This window comes from Macrosteles quadrilineatus, unplaced genomic scaffold (genome assembly GCF_028750875.1).
Source record: "Macrosteles quadrilineatus isolate MER2022 unplaced genomic scaffold, UCM_ALF_1.0 Scaffold_3__2_contigs__length_128488019, whole genome shotgun sequence".
Lineage (NCBI taxonomy): Eukaryota > Metazoa > Arthropoda > Insecta > Hemiptera > Cicadellidae > Macrosteles > Macrosteles quadrilineatus.
The window spans coordinates 60,811,592-60,831,467 of NW_026542596.1; the positions used below are offsets into that span (position 1 = coordinate 60,811,592).

Here is a 19,876-nt window from a genome sequence, read left to right on the forward strand (position 1 = left end):
AAAGCAGGCTCCAGATTTTACAAAAAGACAAGAAATCTATCTGCAGTATCCAAAGTCAACGTTGTAGCCAATGCCCGTGGCTTGCGACTCGGACTTTCTGCAGTATGTTTGAGCGTTGATGTACTTGTCTATAAACAACATTAAAATACTAGCTGGCCCGACAGACGTCGTCCTGTCCTGATGTGGTTATATGTAAAAAGCTCGTTCATTTTTAAGATGAGCTCGTTCGCATGGCTCAATCACGTCCTGGTTGAAGTTCATTCGCTACGCTCACTCACTTTTAGGTTGGAGCTCGTTCGCTACGCTAACTTGCCTCCAGATTGAAGTTTGTTCGCTACGCTCACTCACCTTTTGGTTGCAAATTAGCTGTTGTCATAAATTGAAAAAAAAAAATAATGCTGTATCCTGTTGGTAAACCTATTAACTTTTTAATACTATTGAGCATCACAGAATCAAATTGATTAGTTGAATTAGCTGTTAAGATTCTTTAATTACATTTAAATATGAGTACTCAGAAGTTTAACATGGAAAATTCCAGAGCCACTGGGGCGGAGCCCTTTTGACGGATCTGCACCAAACTTCACACAAACCATCCTTGAATAATGCTTAATAATACCTGAAAGTTTCATTACAATCTGTCGAGCGGTTTCGGAGTCCATAAAGGACAAACAAGACATACATACATACAAACAAACATACATTGGATTTTATATATATAGATGAATAAAGATTCATTGATTATTTTGTAGTGTATGGCTAAATAATTCTTCAAACACCAACAGATTTGGTAGACATCAAAATTGAATGTTTACGATTCATTGATCATAATTTGACTACAGTACTATAAACACGGTGTACATTCTGTAGTTACATGGAACTTCTTAAGTTTGCGAAATGTTAGGTTCTGAAAGAGGGAAAAAGAAAGCTCCATTTCTTGGCTGTCTGCTGAACTGTCAATGTCAAACTGACAAGCGAAGTGAGGTTAGAGTTAATTCTGCGTAACATTGCAAATTTATTTCAAGTTCACATTCCATTTTATTTTAAGATTAGAAAGTTTACTCCGAGGCAGTGTTGATAAAATTCATATACACCAAGATGTCGCAGCCTCAGCAGACCATGCCTAATTACGTGAAATTCGTTTTTGGTGGAGTATCAGGGTAAGAATGACAAAACGAAGTTTTAATTAACCCCAAACAAGTTGTCTTATCTATCCTTTTATTCTATTTCTATTCCTTGGATAATGCAAAGCCAACTAACACAAAATTAGTTTGTGCTACTCTGCCTTATAAATTTTATTTATTTGTGTAACATTTGACAGATATTTCCCTGTATTAAAATGATAATTAGGCTAATTTTACAGTTATGTTATGATTAATTTGTATAATTCACTATTTATAATTCAAAGTTGGCGTCCCCATCTCAATGATTGATAGTTGATTTGTTTTATAATATTTCATTTAACAATTCTTAAACTGCTCTTCCAATTTTTAAAATAAGTTAAGTTTCTGCATGATGTTACTAGATGCAAGACCAAAACCAACAATTCCTCTCACCGGGTCGAGAAAATCCTATTTTATCTTTATTTATTTATTTATATACTGTACAACAATATAATGTAAAATCCCATTATATCGTGCTTATTTGCCCCAATTCTATTCTGAATGTACTTTTTGATGTAGGTAGCCTATAATTTTTAAATTGCTCTTTAAACCTTGCTAAAATATTGTGCTAGAATAGTTTAATCATTTGGAGCTATTTTTTTTAAGCATTAGGCCTATAATAAACAAAAACAGGTATCAGACCCAAAAATTCCGTTTTATTCCATATCCCGTTTCTATCCTGTGCATAAACTCAATTTAAGGGATGAGTCTAGGAATCCCGCGTTTAAAACACTTTATATATGAAAATCATTCATTTAAAAAAGTGAATTTTAAATTTCATTACACTCCATCCTATTCCTAGAGGACTTCTTTCCTCCGAATCGGTAACAATTTATTTTATTCTTAACTTATTTAAAGCAGTTTATAATTTCTTACTTAATTCTAAATCTTCAATTTATAGCTTCTTGTAATAAATTGTAGAATTAATGTTTAAAATAGCAGTATGACTTGCAAAATTAAAAAAAATTACTGTTGATACATTAAAAGCTGATAGGCTATGGCTACAGCTCTCAATATTGTCCCATTGACAGTTATTATTTGGATTAATATTTCAGAATGACTGCAACATTGTTTGTTCAACCTCTTGACCTAGTAAAAAATCGAATGCAGTTGAGTGGAACTGATGGCAAAAAAGAATACAAGACTAGCTTTCATGCTTTCCGTGCAATCCTTCAAAAGGAAGGGTTTGTGGGAGTATATTCGGGTCTCTCAGCCGGATTGCTAAGACAGGCAACATACACAACCACAAGACTGGGTGTTTATACTTGGTTGTTCTCTAAAATGACAGGGTAAGTGAAATCTCATATTGATGTTATTTGGTCTAGGATCACTTCTTGAATATTAAAATGGTATAATATTACCTGTTTCCGTCTGTGATCCTATATTTGTTGTATAGAGCAACCGTTTCAAGGTTATAACCTCATCTTCAGGCTCTTGTTGTCACTCTTGCGAGATCGTCGAGTTTTATAAACACACAAAAACACTAACATTGAAATAAATAAACACGAGACATTGACAGACGAAGACGATTAACATAAATTCGGGAACTAGTGCCGCGTCGTCAGTCATGACAAAACGTTTGCCCGTGCCGCGTCGTGTGTGGAACTAGTTCCCGAATCTGTGTTAATCGTCTTCGTCTGTCAATGTCTCGTGTTAATTTATTTCAATGTTAGTGTTTTTGTGTGTTTATAAAACTCAAAGATCTCGCAAGAGTGACAACAAGAGCCTGAAGATGAGGTTATAACCTTGAAACCGGTTGCTCTATACAACAAATATAGGATCACAGACGGAAACAGGTAATATTATAAATATATTATTATATTTTAATATAAGTGAAATCTGCATTAACAAATTTTTGGTTTGTTTTTAAAATTTACAAAAGTTTGATTTAGTCTCCAGATGAGGTTGTGTCTTTGTGATGTGATCTTTTTGGATGAAAATAAAAACAGTTATAATTAAATTATATGTTTGCAGTTATTTCTTAAAGACTTTATGATCTAACAGGAAGTTTGAGCCTGAACCCTGTTCAGATTACCTTATTGTTCAGATTAGATAGAAATATGCAGCAAAATTTTAACATAAAAAAAGATTTGAAAAAATATATTTTGTTTACTGCTAAATAACCATCTTTTAGTATCCGATGAATAATTGTCCCCCTTGTGTTCTTCTTACTACGCAATGACCTTAGAAGAGACCGAACCGAAGAATGCCGTTAATGCATGGACGTTTGGTCATAGGCTGTAGGCAATTATTCAAAACTGCCAGGTTCTCTCTACATAATTCACATAGGCTACAATTCATGGACTCTACCATAAAAAATTATGTACAATTGCTGGCTTTTCTCGATTTCTAGGTTATAGTTAGAGCAGTTTTCAAAATATATGGTTTGTTTCTAACAAATAAATTTGTTTACAATTTGTTCCCCAACAGGTGGTTTGGATTAGTCGGACTCTCTGATAAAAGGGATTCAAATTAGTAGGACCCCGATTTTTAATGGAACTTTTGCATATTGCATGGAACACAAAAATACGAGAAGATTAAACAACTTTAATTGTATTGGGAACGTGCCTTTTGCAAATCATGACACAAAACCTAAGATTTCATGTGCATGCTCTATCATCAGGGACCTTGGACTCTCCTTTGATCTCTTTAGACATTTTAAAAAGAAGAAGACAAGAGATAAATTAAGGTGTTTTTTTCATTAGTTCTGATGGTACGCCACCAAACTTCTTCATGAAGGCAGGTCTGGGTATGGTTGCCGGGGCTTGCGGAGCCTTCATTGGAACTCCTGCAGAGGTAGCGTTGGTGCGTATGACATCAGACGGGCGTTTACCACTTGACCAGCGTCGTAACTACAGCAATGTATTTAATGCATTGATGCGAATCGCGAGAGAAGAAGGAGTCTTGGTAAGTTTTTACAAATATTTTGGTAGCTGAATAAGCTGCCGGTACTGATTTATTTCCTTAAACACTTTTTGCGTTTATAATGAAGTTTGGTGGTTTTGTAAGTTTTTATCTGAATTATGACAGCGAGGTTCGTGCTGCTTATTTACAGTTAAGTAATTGTATATGTTGGATTACAAAATAAGATAGTAGGCCTAATATGAAAGCTTAAAAAGAAATACTGGTGTTACCGATTTCATTTTTAGCGAATTAGGGAAGAAGCTATTACTGTAGGCGGCTCAGAAAGACCTAGACTCACGACCGAATTACTTTTTCATGTTGATGTCCCCAGAGGCCAAAAACACAATTCGTTCAAATTTCTAGAACAAAATAATGTCTGTTTTATGTCTCTTCTGTGTGTTCTATGACACATGTACTTCTTCTTATCCTCTTTGTTCTACCATCAAGGTATTGTGGAGAGGAGCCATCCCCACGATGGGTCGGGCGATGGTAGTCAACGCGGCCCAGCTGGCGTCCTACTCTCAAGCCAAACAGGCGCTGCTCTCTACTGGGTACTTCAATGAGAACATATTTCTTCACTTCTGTAGCAGCATGATCTCTGGTCTTGTCACTACGGCTGCGTCTATGCCAGTTGACATCGCCAAAACCAGGTAATTATTATCTTTCCTGTAATAGGTTGTAGTATAGGATGTAGTGGCATACTTTTAGGTGATTGTTGGAGGATGAGGGTAGAACGCAGTGGTGCAGTGGAACATTTTCAGTGCTGGAATACTCACCATCGTCTCGTACAAAACATAGGCTGCTTATAAAATATAGGACTTCAGAAAACCAAAGTGAGAACGCTGTCTTTGCATGCGTTCCCGCTTCTCTATACCACTGAACAACTGAACACCTAAAAATTTCACATATTTACGCGAAGAACACTAGTGTTCACTCATGTAGTTAACACTACACAAAAATTTTTAACAATAAGATTGTTATTCAGTAGTAATATTTAAAATATAAATGGTAACATGACTAATTTTGTGTAGTTAGCTATATGTATTCATTAATTTACTATGCTATAATTTTAGCTGTTTTATGACTTTGTCAATAATTTTTAAAAGGTTCTAAAGACAATAGACATATTTAATTTAATTTCACTGTTGGCATAGGGCCCTGTAAGTACCGTAGCTTTTTTACATCAGCTGGTCTAAGTTTGTATATCTACAAAACTGAAATGAACTGTTATTAAATTGTTTTGCATGAATTCAAAAGTAAAATCAAATTGTAAATTTTTACAATCATGAAACATTCATCTCACCCCATCTCACTTTAAAATATCCAGACTTGTGTTTCATAAAGGAATGTAAATAGAAAAACAGAATTAAAAAATTATATTCTTGGAATTAAATCATCCATCTTATTGACAATACATGTTTTGTTATTATTTAAGACAATTTCATTGATTTTTTCACCAATTGTTCTACATTCAAGTACCAATGTGATAAAGTACAGTTCTCAACTTCAAGTACAGATTGAATTGTTGAGTGTTTATTTCTTTATGTGTTTTATTTTATCCGTATAATATCAATGACCCACACCTATGATAAACAAGGAGTTATTTTAGTGGTTTGCAAAATTCATTGTATTTTTTTATGGTTTTATTAACTTGCAGTGATTTTAATTTTGGAACCAAACAGCCGCTGTAGCTATTTCATGTGCATCTAAAATGTGCTTAAGCTGATAGTCAGTGTAAATATTTTGTGCCAAAGGGTAGACTTTTATGTACATTTGTGCCGGCTAGATGTCATTTGAAACCTTTGTGGCAACTTAATCTATGGTCCATTTCATCAACTAGCACATTATTGCAATTAGATACATTTTATTAATACAATTTTAGGAGGTTTTTGTTAAATGCCGCGATGGTTAAACCTAGGTTTTTTTTAATGAGTATTTTGTTTCACTCTACTGAGAATTTGACATATGTTGATATTGTCATCCTTTAAAATGAACTAGAGGGTTGTCCAGTGGTTGAATACTAGACTAAAAATATTGAATTTACAGACTTCACTATTTTCACCCCACGCTGTAAATAGAACATGTGATTGGAATTTGTTTTGATTTTCTGTTTATGTTCCGTTATTATTTCGTCACCATTATGGCAAACCATAAGGCCCGTGTTAATTTTTTGAAGTTTTCTAACTAATTTCTTGTGCTTATTTTTGAGCCTATTTTAATTTATAAGGGGATTCTGCACATCTACAGGAAAATATCTTTCTAACAGTATGCGTGGATTTTCCCTGCAATGCACACAAGCTGAGAAAAAAGTATTTATAATTTGTTTTATTTTATAATGATTTGAACCACTTTTTGTTTTTTGTTTTAAGCACCCTACAAGAATTTTTTAAACTGTTCATATTTTAATCAGCCTTTTAAATATTTTCAAAGATTTTATTTAATTTAATTTCATTTTAAAGGAGTCCATTAGATATTAACATGAAGGTTTTGAATAACATCCAGTCACAACCAACGTACATAAAACTCCACCTTTTGACACATAAAAAATGTACACCGAGTATCCGTTTAAACACATTTCAGATGTTCCAAAAGTGTATGTCTATGAAAGAGTAAATGAATTTTCATACTGATAAAATTATCTTGTCTGGTATAATAAATGGAAAATGTAATATTGAGCTGTATTAAAATATGTCATTTTAGTTTTCAAAGATTTGCAGGAACAACATTATAGTGCCTTCTAGGGACTAAATTTGTTGTATAATTTTCAGAACGAGTTAATCTGATCGCAGAATAGCTGGTACATGAATTGTTCTGGATTAATATATTTGCACACCATATCACATTTCAAACTTTTGATGCTATGTTAACTTATTCTTTACATTGCCAGGCAGTTTTTAAGTGACTGATAATTCAGACCGTATTATTAGAATATTTTATCTTCAAAGGTTATCAAGAAAATCATTTATACAATTTATCTTTCTGCATTACTTTCGAAATGGGGTTAGTTTAGTGACAAATTGAAAGTGCTCTCATAACTAATGTAAAATGTGGGAATTTTTAATTCTCTCAGAAAGCTTCTTCTAGCTTAAATAATATGTAAAATTTACCGCGGGTGGATAAAAAAAAATAATAATAAAGAAAATTTATTAACTTAAAAATTAATACTTACTCAATAATGAATTAATTATTAAATTAAAATCTCAACTACAGTAGTTTTGTAAGTTTTAACAAAAGTATTACTAGGGTATTTAAAAAAAAATCAGTGTCAAACACACTAATAATTTTCTATATACAATAAAATATCTGATGAATTACTCCTTTATTAATTTTTTTGATCAAGTGCTCATATCTTATGCCTTGTGAATGCATACTGACAATGACAACTACATTTATCTTCAGAAAAATGTATTCAGAAAAGATGAAATTGATACTTATTTTTAAAATAACTATAGATATTCGTTAAGTAATTTTGGGACGCCAGAAGACTGCCCCCTGGACCACTACCCCCCCCCCCCCCCAAGCAGGTTCCCACGTCATGTTGACGTCAGAGATTGAGGAGGCAGTTTTCCAGTCACGGACACTCAAGTTTCGTTGACATGTTGTAAACTAACCTAACCTAACCAACCAAACTTGCTGTAATATATAAAAATTCTGTATGATATTCCCCACATGCCTTTTCTGTAATCAAACTAAATTAATTGAATTAAAATTACAATTACATAGCATCACATTTTCTTAGGGGGGGTAGTATTCCAGTTGCGGACACGGCAACCATATTGGTTAGTTGGCAGATTTCGTGACGTCACGTTTCACCTGGGAGGGGGGTGGTTTTCCGTGGGGTAGTATTCCGCATCCCCGTAATTCTATGAAAGACCCTTACTTACCCAATCCAAAGTAAATGTTAAATGGTAGATTTATGATATCACTAATATGATTTGTTATATTTTCAGAATACAAAACATGAAAATTGTCAACGGCAAGCCAGAATACACCGGTGCAGTTGATGTCTTGACAAAAGTGATCAAGAACGAAGGGTTCTTTGCGTTGTGGAAAGGCTTCACTCCGTACTACGCGAGACTCGGACCCCACACTGTCCTCACCTTCATCTTCCTTGAACAGCTGAACAAGTCGTACAACGAATACTTTCTGGGTCAGAGTGGAAAAGGGTCCGGTTTGTAATGTTTCTAATCACTATTTTACTGCGATAACGGGAAGGGTTTAATCAATGTATTTAGGAACAGAAAGGTTAAACGTCGTAAATAGTTACCAAAATATAATTGTTGACAAGTAACTTCTTGTAAACTAGTTGTGATTTATTATTTTTGTCAATTGGCTATTGGCTCTCAGAGCTATGTGTTGTTACTGTAAGACTAAACAAGATATAACTTAAGCTATAACGGTTTAAACTGCAAATCTAGATTGTATTGCCGCTAAGTGCCTTTGAATGATTTAGTGTTAATAGATTTTTTTACCTTTTTGCCTATATCTGTATTTAGCTGGTTTAGTGTATAAAGTTACATTCTTGCAGACTTATGCATCTGGTTTCCCAGTATTATCTTGTGCATTTAATTATCTCCATTTTTCACACCAACTTGCACAGTAAAACCTCTTTAATCGGTGTCCAGCAGTTTAAACATTTCATATTGCTAAATTTATCATTCACCTCTGTAAATTAAACAGTTTTGCGGCCTATTTTAGAGTGCTGCAGTAGTATTTTTGGTTTTAAGTGGTTTTCTGTTAAAAGTACTCACTACACAATAGTATCAAAACTGTCCTAAAATATACTATATTTCCTCTAGACGTTTGTCAATTTGGACAACTTTGATTCTCAATTCATCCAAGACTGAATAAATGAAGGTTTGCTGTTAGTAGCAAAGACAAGCCCATACAGAGATAAAACAACATAACCTATATTTGTTGTGCAGTGTTTTCTTTCAAGCTATGTAGGCTAACTATGAACAGGTTAGGCCCCTTTTATTCACCGCGGTTGCCCGCCAGCGGGCACCCGCCGCGGGCGACCGCTGCAGCAATGTGTCACCTGCGATCAATCGCTATCACATGGATAGTGTAACAGTGCTGCCAACCCTTGTTTGTTAAAACCTTTGTTTTTTTAATGTATACTCCTTCAATCTAACCAGTCTAACACAAGTATTTGGTTTACAACTGAGAACTGTCATGGACTCACTTCAACGGCTGCTATTTAAGCCTGAAATCTAGCTAAAAACACACTCTAGCAAAAGAAATCCTTTGTAAAAGTTTCAAATAGTGCCAGAGGGGTGTTCAATCTAAATGTTATTTACTGTAGATAATTTCAGACAAAATCTTTCAGTATTTATGTCTGTAACATACCATGAAGTCATTTTTAACGGTGAGAGGTTCAGCTATGTACAAGACCAAACAACTATACATACAGTACTATACAAGACTATAGTATGTAGTAGACAATGCGCACAGCCAAATGACTAGACCATGTGTAAGTGAGTGACACTGGTAACTTGGGTTGGTAGCAATGCTAGAGCGACGGCGGGCTCCCGCGTTGAATAAACGATGCCATATAACACAATGCATATACAAACCGCTAACCGCCGGCGGTTTCTAAGTGCAAGCGGGTGAATTTACAAACCTCCGCGGGTACCCGCAACTTCTGAGACCGCTCCTATTTGAATAAAAACACCCATTTAGGGCAATGCATTTATAAAACCGCGGTGGGTGCCCGCTGGCGAGTAACCGCCGTGCATAAAAGGGGCCTTATGCACTCCAATGAGAGAGAGTCAGATGCTAGGTTTTAAAAATGAATCAAATAACTGTTGTATGAGGTTGCATAATTTTTCAATAATTTTATAGAAATGTTTATGTGCCAAAACAAATTGTCTTCAGTATGAAACAACATCGCACAAACAACTAATGTAATATAAAAGTTTTGCATTCTGAATTCAGTCTGTGCACAGATATTTTATTATTCTCACAACATTGAACCTCACTTTTCTTAACACTTTGTTATCTTCAGTGGCATCATAAATGCTATGTTAGTGTATAATGCAGTAGAATGGTCAGATAAGATTTGAGACATTTTGCCCAGTTGAATATAATAGATGTTTTAAACAGCTGTTACAATTTTGATTGGTCTATTCTTGTGCAGCTTGCTCCAGTTATCTCCTGCCACCATGACAAAACGAAATATTCATTTTAGTCTATTTGATAGCATATTAATATGTAGAGATTTATTACAGACTAAAGAGATACCCTTTCCGCCAACATTACATATGATTCCAAATATATTGTGATGTTCAACAACATTCAAGCCAAGACAACAGAGTGTAGTAAACATTATTTTAATTAATTAAAGTAGACTACAAACTGATATTTTCTGATTTACTGTTTGGTGCTTTGCCAAATACTTTTAAGTTGTCAGTCAGTTGCTTTAGTTATACAATGATTGTCAACTTTTTCATCATTAGAATCTTTCTTGTTTGGACCTGTTTGATTTGGACTTCAGATGGTTTGGTTTACACTTGCAAGTGGTTCACACACTCACTTTGTACATAGATTCACAAAAAAAAAAACAAAAAAAAAAACCATCTTCTGGTACTGTTCGCTCCTAATAGTATAGGTATGTGTCCTAGCTTTTATAATGTTTCACACTGAAAACCCCTAAAACCTTTGTGGATAAGACAGAAATTAATCCCTCCCTCTTAACAAAAAAGCATAACTAGGAATACTTGGCAAGTAACAAAATTCAGTTTTGGCTAAGTTCCGGCACAGAGAAGTATGGAACGGAAGAAACATTCCATGGTACACTTAAGAGGTGTCTAGCACTAGTGCTGGTGTCTAGGGCCAGGTCCGCCTCACCTTCATGTACTACAAGGTTCACAGAGGAAGACTTTACATCCTGTGCAATAGGAATTTATGCACAGTGCTCGTCACAAGTATATTTCCGCCCCAACATACCAGTGCTGAAAGCGCACGGATGTCCATTCAGATTGTTTCCTCTGTACCTAAATTCTTTGTAGTTCCGGTCCTAAATCGTTCAAACAAGAGGGTATCTACCGAAATGATTTTTATTATGTTCAATAATGAACTTATAGTTTACAGTAATATTATTTAAAAAGTTCAACATTCTTGTAGGAAATGTGTGACTGTGACTAAATAGTTTTATAGGAACAAAGTTTGAAATTTGTAGATTTATTATTTACAAAAATTGTTATTGTTACAAGTTATCTGTTAAAATCTAATAGTGCTGTGTTGTTATATGTTGTAAACCTTAACATATATTTGTAAATAAATACCTTAAATGCAGTTTAAGTGTTGTATCATTTTCATTAGGAACTAATAGTTTTTCAAAGAGCAAAAGAGCACAGTAAAACCCCTTGTATCTGACCTGGGTATATCTGAATGTCTATGTTGGTCTGCAGCTATTATCGTACAAGTCCTTGTCACAATTGTATTTCACTTTTACATTAAACATAATTTTTTTATCTTTTATGTATGTTTAAGCAGTAAACATTGTATGAGGATTATTCCAAAAGTAAGGTCTGATTCGCTGTAACTATTTGAAGTGGTCGCCAAGGACAAAAAACACACGCACGCTGACTCCCAGCAAGCCTTGCACGTCAAACTCCACTATTAGCGTTGTTATTGTTGCTGTCTGCTGTTTATAGTGTCAGTTCACAATGTTTAAGGCAATTGATCGGCCCGCCAATTGTGAAGTAAGGGCAGTGATACAGTTTTTCTACAAGAAACGTTTCAGCAGCTGATTACTAAAGTTTACGGTCCTAACATAATGAGTGACAGTAATAGGGCAAGTTGAATTAACCTGTGTTTGTGCTCTTCTAATTAGATCAAAGAAAAAAAGAAGATAACTTAAATATTGGGTTCATTCGACAGTAAGTTAGAGACTTTTAAATCAACTGTTTTATAAACCATACACTTTATGTGATGACAGTAAAAAGTTCTTTAATTACTATAGAATGTCTGTTGAAAGTTTCATTATTTATTATTTTTAGCAAAGAAAACAACACAACTCACACTGAAGTTCACTGACTCCTGTGGAGAACAACAAGCGACTGGCTGATTTTTTAGTCAACAGTGTGGCGGACTGATAAAAACCTGTACGTTACAGATTTCCGGGCGACAACCGCCTCGCCTACGAATCTGCAGCAAAAGCCAGATTTTAAAATCGGCGCAATTCTCGATCGCCTGTGTGTGCGCTTCCATTCTAATACATGATGCACAGATCGGCCGATGAAATAATCGCCTCAAAATAATCGCTCGTGTGCGCCTAGCCTAAGCAACACAAGTAGACTCCTCATCCCATTGTAAATTTTGAAGCTTGTTTTTCGTGTCTAGTTCGTGTAAGTCCACACTGATCGCTGGGGTAGACAAAATTTTGTTTCTATTATTTTAGGGTTAATTTCATGATTTGTGCTTTACTATTTGGTTATATAACTAGGAAACCAATTATTGTTTATGATCATATCGTTTTATTTGGTTGGGGGCTAGCCTAGCTAAAAACGCACGATTATAGAAAACATTTTGCTGTGAATACACTTTTTGACCTAGGATTTTGAATTTTTCAGGGCATTTTAAGCACAAATCTGGGCATATAATCATGTAAAATATTTTGAAAAATGTTGATGAGTTCGGGAGTTATGATAAAAAAATTAAATTTTATATTTGTAAAAACCTAGGTAACCATTTTACACATTGTGCTTTTTTGTATTTAATTTACACAAATAAATTTGGTATGGTTCTTTTCCTTATGCCTAGGGCTATAGCCTGAACTAAAAATATGTTAATATAATTGAAATTAGTTAGTTGGCTTAACATTTTTGATTATAAAAAAATATTTTATTTTATTTTTTGATAAATTTATATATTTTATTACTTAAACCATACCTACTGCTATAATTCTAGTTCAGGTCATAGGTACTGATGGTATAAACATCCTGTAAAAATTTGGTAATGATATCTCAACTGGCTTAGAAGATATCATGTAAATAGTAAGAAAAAAACACTAGTTTCGGAAAATCGACGGACACTTGCCACAAGTCGCGGACAAGTATTGGACTAACAATGAAAAGGCATGTGCACTGATAAATGTTTTTGGTCATATCTCAACTAAAAAAATAGATATCTTTATTATTCTGGTACCAAACTGTTCAGAAAGAACTCACAAAATAAAAAAATATATTTTAAAAAAATTTAAAAATTTAAAATTTTTTGCTAGGCTAGCCCCCTTAAATGAAGTTTTAAATGACTGAAATAACAAGAAAGAAATTGTAAACAAAACATGACCTCTATACAGTTGACGTACAGAAGTAACAATGAAATTGTCTTCAGCTGTTCCATAAGGATGACAAATCTACTAAGGGAGTATGTTTTATCTATGGTTCTACCAATAGTCAAGGATACTAAGTAGTGTGGTCTTTTAAAGACAGTAACAAAATCTCCAACGCAAACCACTTCTCATGTCAGCGAGTTTGGAGGTTTAGTTGAATGAAGTTGGTATTCATTTTTGAATCCTCAGTATGGAATTCATTACATTATAAATGTGATATTTTAACTATACTCTCATTCTTATCCTAACATCAATACCGGGGAGTTGGTGAGAAAGTTTGTAGATGACTTTTAGAGAAGGAACCTCATTATCATCAAACCCAAGACTGGGCACAAAAATCTGACAAATTTCCGTTGTACGGGTTATTTTTTACACACAACCCAAATCACAAGAACTGTATTGTCATACACTGTTGAAGACAAAATCAGCTTATTGGTATCCCTGTCTTCTTTACTTTGTTGCCAATCAAATTATATGCACTGTTGCATACTTATTTATGAGGTTTAGTGTGATTGGGAATTTATTATAAAGAATCAACATTGTGTGTTCGCAAGCTCGAACAGGTACAGGTGCTGATATGGAATGCAGGCCAATCTTTTTTGATTTCCAGTTTCAAAAAAATGTTGAGAGTCTATAAATAGTTGATTTATAAAGTACTAGAATCCTACACCTGAATTCCTAGTTTCAAACTTTCTTGGTAAAAAACCAAAGATGTACTTTTAATGTAATCTTCTACATTGAATATGTTGAAGAATACGTTTAAAGTAAATCATACATTTTATGATTTATAAAGTACTAGAATCCTACACCTGAATTCCTAGTTTCAAACCTTCTTGGTAAAAAACCAAAGATGTACTTTTAATGTAATCTTCTACATTGAATATGTTGAAGAATACGTTTAAAGTAAATCATACATTTTATGTATGATTTTATGTATGCTAAGTAAGGTTTGAAATTAAGTTTCCTGGTGTGATTCCAGTACCTAATATACCAACTTTTGTAATCAACTTTTTATTGACCTGTAAAAAAATTGGAAACCGGATTCGTAGAAAACCAAAAACCGTGAAACTACAATATATTATTTGAGCTTGTGAAAAAACAAAACACAAGTCTTATTTGCAATAAACTCTCAATAACACTAACCTCATAGGTAACTATGCAACAATGCATATCAGCTGATCGGCAATGAAGTTAAGAAAACAGGGATACCAACATATAAGCTTGTTGTGTCGTTAAAACGTGTCTTACGGTTATTAATTTAGGTTGCGTTTTAAAAACACTCTGTACAACCATTTTATTTATTCCTATGAAAAAACAGATGATGTCGCAAATTTCAGATAAGGCCTCGCAAAGGTAGTAGATAATTAAGGGTGTTGAGTAAGGTCAACAACCGATGATGAGTTCAAGATAACGAAGAGCTCTGTTGCAGACTATGTCCATGGCGCCCCAAGGTAAAATTTGAGATGATAACTGAGTCTTAAATTAAGACTCAGCTTAAACCCTTGGTCTTAAACCCTAGGTCTTAAACCTTTGTAGCATCTGGCTGATGCTGGTGGTCAAGGTCAATATGGTGTGTCCATGTTGGAGTAAACTAGTAATCTAAAGAAATGTGATGCATTAATTTACTTATTGTAATTTTTTAGGCTCTTTATTGGTCAAACATAATCAAAATTTTGTGACAGTTATTTAGCTGTTTTCAGAACAAAATTCTGTTCCACTTGAGTGTTTCAAACTTGGTACACACGTTATTTTATTCCAAGTTTATCTAATAAGGTTTGTAACATGGAGCTGGCAAATTAAGAGTTTTAACCTTAGTAGAAATTTTTAATGAAAAAATACTTTCACCTTTTAGTCAATTGTTGCACTGATTAAGGGACTACGAGTACTTAGCTCGTAGGCAGAGTGTAGGAGTTTTGCCAACGGGTATCAGGTAGAAAGGGTCCCCATCCGTGAATTCCTCATACTGCGGAGTTTTGCCATCGGTTGTGGGTTGCGCGAGAGGGGGAGGGGGAGAGAGAGAGATTACACGTGACCGTGAGCGTGGCTTCCGCTAGGGGTGGACAAACCAGGCAGGATGCTGACTGTGTTCAAAGTAATGCAGTTATGCACCTCTGACTGTGAAAGGAAATGTATTGATTTTTTAACCTAACATAACCTAACCTAACCTCACCTAACCTAACCTGACCTAACCCACTGCGACAAGCGCATAACTGCCAAGCGTAGACAACCCTGACAATCGCTCTCCCTCCCTCCCTCACACTCTTTCTCCCACTACCACCGTTGGCAAATCTCCGCACCAAGAGGTGGCCGAAGGCATCCCCCACATCTACCTGACACCCGTTGGCAAAACTCCGGTTCCCTGTAGGGAGTCAACATCTTTTATATAATCAAAGAGACAGTCAAATTTGTGTTCATTGTATAACAGTACTTTATACCCCTTGTTTAATAGTGTTTTGTTATTTGGTTTTTCTAAATAAAAATATAGGCATATGGTACATCAAAATGAAACTTTAAGAGTGTTAGATTTGTCAAAAGTATTGTTACTGTATGAACAAATTTCCTAATGGCTCTGCCCCAAAGGAAAATCGTGGTATCGACATCGACACACATATATGTCCGTTAGCGCGAACTTAAATAACAATCTTTATGCAATTTGGTACCATCGATATTTGGTACAAACGTGTCAACCTTTGTTTATAACGGGGCTTGTAGCAGCGAACACAGAATAAAAATTTTTATTCTGTGTTCGCTGGCTTGTAGAGATTCTATTTCGTAAGAATTGGTTTTTACAAAATGTTTACCCTAAAAACATGAAATATCGCAATTTATTTCCAAACCATTTGGTAGAGTTACCAAAATGAGAATAATTAATTTAATATTTTGAAGCATTGTTAAGGAGAAATGGTCCCATAACCATAATGGTTAAGGAGAAAATAAAAATAAAACTGAATTTAAAATTCCCATGTTATTTGTATAAAAAACAAGTACCTACTAAAGTAGGCCCTAACAAAACATTTTACATTCCCGGACAGATAAAAGAAACCCCTTTTCGTGTTTATGTAAAATTTATGTAAAATGTTTCAAATAAAATTAAATGTATTTTGTGAAAATTAAAGTTTTTTAGTTAATTGATCTCAACTAAATTTCGAATCTATGTTTACCAACCCTCTTTCCCCCCACGGTTTCTAACTGTTGTAAAATTGGTATACGATTCATCAAAACAAAACCTGTTCCACGATAAATCTAGGTTTACTGAAATCTAAAAATTCCTAATCCTTGCCAAAATGTAAAAACAAACCTTGAAATAACTATAAAACATGAGAGCCGACCTTGAAGCATTAATACAGTGAGTCAAGGCTTCCAAACACGATAAGTTGAACTTATCATATTTATGAGGGAATTTTCTTACGAAAAGAATTCGCGTAAACTTTGACTGGTTAAATTATTCAAGTCCTTGACATGATTCAAGATGAACAGCAAAGGATTCAAAATATGTTTCTCTCTAAAATAGTCACATTCATTAGTAATATAACATATTGGCAATACAAATTCAATGGTAACTTTTAAATAGACTTGTTAGTGTTTACACCAATACTCAGAAATATTGAGAAACTTTGTAGTAAAAAGGCGAGCATTGGCCGCGACTTCTCATGATAAAGATTGTACCAAAGTTCAAAGTTATCTTAATTAATTAAAAACCAGAAATTCCGTTTTATCTGGAAGAAACCAGATTTTTACTTTTTCATCGTATGAATTTTGCTGCTTATATTTTAGCATTCTTGTGAAGAAAAAAGTTGCCTGTTAGCATTATAGTTTTTTTCAAAATCTGAAGATTTTGTTAATGCGAGTTTCGTGTCCGGTTACGTTTGAGTACGTTGCTTTCAAATAAATATTTATCTCTTATTTCAAAACAATTTTACAGTTTTTGCACAGTTTATTTATATGTAATCATGAAATTAAAAACTTTACATAAAAAATATTTTTGTATAAAAAACAAAATGGCGGATATCTGGGTAAATATGCATTTTTGGACATACATTCACCTAACATTTTCTTCCTTTTAGCATGAGGATTCAGTGTTTATAGCACTCAAAGTAGCTAATTACTGCATTTACTTACTTTTGTCGCTCTTTTTTACCGCACTCCAGTATTCCAACCAAACAACACAACACAGCGAGCATTAATTAGGCACGTAATACGTGTACGCTGGAAAATAAGTTGGCAACACTTAAAGATACTACTATAGATCAGCTGGAGCAGCGTTTCCCATTTCGTTCAACGCTTGGATTTAGTTATAAAGAAAGTGGGGGTGAGGTTCATAACTCCAAGTTTTCATAACTCCAAGTACTTTTAAATACAACATTTCATAACTCCAAGTAAAATTATGTCCAAGTAAATTAAAACCAAAATATCATAAGACCAAGTTTCATAACTCCAAGCGTTCATAACTCCAAGATTCATAAGTCCAAGTTAAAATAAAACCAAGTAAATTAAAATTCAAAATTTCATAACTCCAAACGTACAGATTTGCAAGGACCACAAGTCCAAGTTTCAAAACTCCAAGGGTTCATAACACCAAGTTTCATAACTCCAAGTGACAATGGGTACAGTCTGTGCAGGAAGCGATAACGTACGCACACACACGCACCCATTACACACACACATGCTGGAAGAGAGTTTCCGATGTTGGCGAGATTATTCGAAGTGGTGCGTTCCCTGTCGCTTTGCACGTTCGTGTAAATTGTAATACAAATAGTGAGAGGATGAAATTTACATATTTAAATCCTGCGTAAACTGATGTTTAATACTATATAAATACAATTTAGTTCGTGCAGATGATTAATGTTTAATAATGGAAAATATGAAAAGGTTGTTCAATGTAAACATGAAAAAGTAAGTGAGCGAGGATTTTTTTTATTTTTTGGTCAGATGAAAACTTTCAGCGAGAAAAGTATAGATAATAAGATGTTCTTCAATTTTTGTTCCAAACATTTTTTCGTAAGACTTTTAGTTTGTCCAATAATCGACTTAGATGACCACCATGAGGTGAATGAATTAGTTTACGCGCACAGTATTTTAGCAATTGCCGTCTTCCAACAACAATATTAAGGAAATACAGTATTAGTTCACGTTTTAAAATTTCTAAACTATGAAAAATATTTAGTCTTAACTTCTTAAGCTGTATGTACGAAATTTCGAAATTTTTTCTACATAATATTCGTGGTGCACAACGCAAATAAGTCGTAGTGCCTTTTTTTCCACTATTTTTCATCTCCTATTTTCGGAAAAAATTTAAACAGTATTAATCCAGGTTAAGGTTTCATCTTGTAGCATTCATTTGTAAATATAAAATTTGATTATAGTTACAATTACTTGTTCCCTCATAAATCTTTATTCCGTAACAAATATGAGAGTGTATGTTAGCAAAGTAAATTGTACGCAAAATGTCTGTAGTGCATAATGGGTTTAATAAAAAAATACCATATTTAAAATTTTAAAAATACTATCTAGACTTGTATGATCCAAACAAGCGGATATAATCTATAGATAGGTCTAAACATTTGGATTTCGTGACTAAATTATCATAGAAATAGGTTTTTGAGTAAATACATCTATACCTAATACCAGATTGTTTTATTTGAGTTAAATAGAAGGTATTTATCATTTAGGTGTTATTGAAGTACCTTAATGAGTTAAGTACTTTAATATAAGAATTGATGTCGTCCAGTGGTCAAAACTCGACCACAATCCAAATAAAATATGAACTTATCTATATTCATCCCACGCTGAAAATCAAACATGTGATGATTGTGTACCAGTCTTCAATTTGTTTTGATTTTCTGTATATTTATCGTTGTTATTGCGTCACCAGAATTTTAACTCATAATCTAAATGTTAGTTTTTTGTTTGTGTTAAATTCGTTGTCGTACTTATTTTTCATCAAATTGTCTGTCACAATTTTATTTGTTCAATTGGTGTATTTTTTGTTTAGTTGCAATAACGTTAATTATATTTACCTGAGAAATGCAAAGTTAAAGACCTTCTGTTGTTCAGATGATTTTTGTTTCCCTTAGCATATGAATAATAATTAAAAGCCTTCAGTAAAATGTTGGTAAGGGGCTCTTGGATATTTTCATAGGCTATTATTAAAATTGCTTGACTTTTATGAAAACATAGATTAATGTCATTGACGTACCAGATTTATTTGGCTTTAGAGGGCTTTCCTCTGCAATGATTACAAAGTTAAGTCCATGTTTCCTAATAAAATTGAAGGAAAAAGAACAAAGTTTTTTCCTCATTCTTTGATACAATTTGGAATGATTTAATAAAATTCAGATTTTCATCAATCTTATATGAGCGTAAAACTGGCAAAGTCTGTACGATTAGGGTGATCGGCAGGTTTATCTGATCTCTTCAACGAATCCTTTTAGGCACAAAGACTCTATCTTTTACAGAAAACATCATAAGGTGACCA

General features: G+C 33.8%; 1 protein-coding gene across 1 annotated transcript; it reads left to right on the forward strand.

Moving 5' to 3' along the window:
- The first annotated feature begins 949 nt into the window (after window positions 1–949).
- On the forward strand, window positions 950–11,402 carry LOC128990399 (mitochondrial 2-oxoglutarate/malate carrier protein-like). Its single transcript, XM_054412748.1, has 5 exons — window positions 950–1,157; window positions 2,216–2,449; window positions 3,866–4,067; window positions 4,512–4,714; window positions 8,015–11,402. The coding sequence occupies exons 1-5, from the start codon at window positions 1,096–1,098 to the stop codon at window positions 8,241–8,243; spliced, it is 930 nt and encodes a 309-aa protein (XP_054268723.1). The 5' UTR covers window positions 950–1,095; the 3' UTR covers window positions 8,244–11,402.
- Window positions 11,403–19,876: the final 8,474 nt, after the last annotated feature.

Bases quoted from the DNA above. Each gene is read 5' to 3' on its own strand.
- LOC128990399 (XM_054412748.1), top strand. From the start codon at position 1,096: ATGTCGCAGCCTCAGCAGACCATGCCTAATTACGTGAAATTCGTTTTT. The intron at 4,068-4,511 runs GTAAGTTTTTAC...TCTACCATCAAG, and splicing joins CGAGAGAAGAAGGAGTCTTG to GTATTGTGGAGAGGAGCCAT. The intron at 4,715-8,014 runs GTAATTATTATC...TTATATTTTCAG, and splicing joins GTTGACATCGCCAAAACCAG to AATACAAAACATGAAAATTG.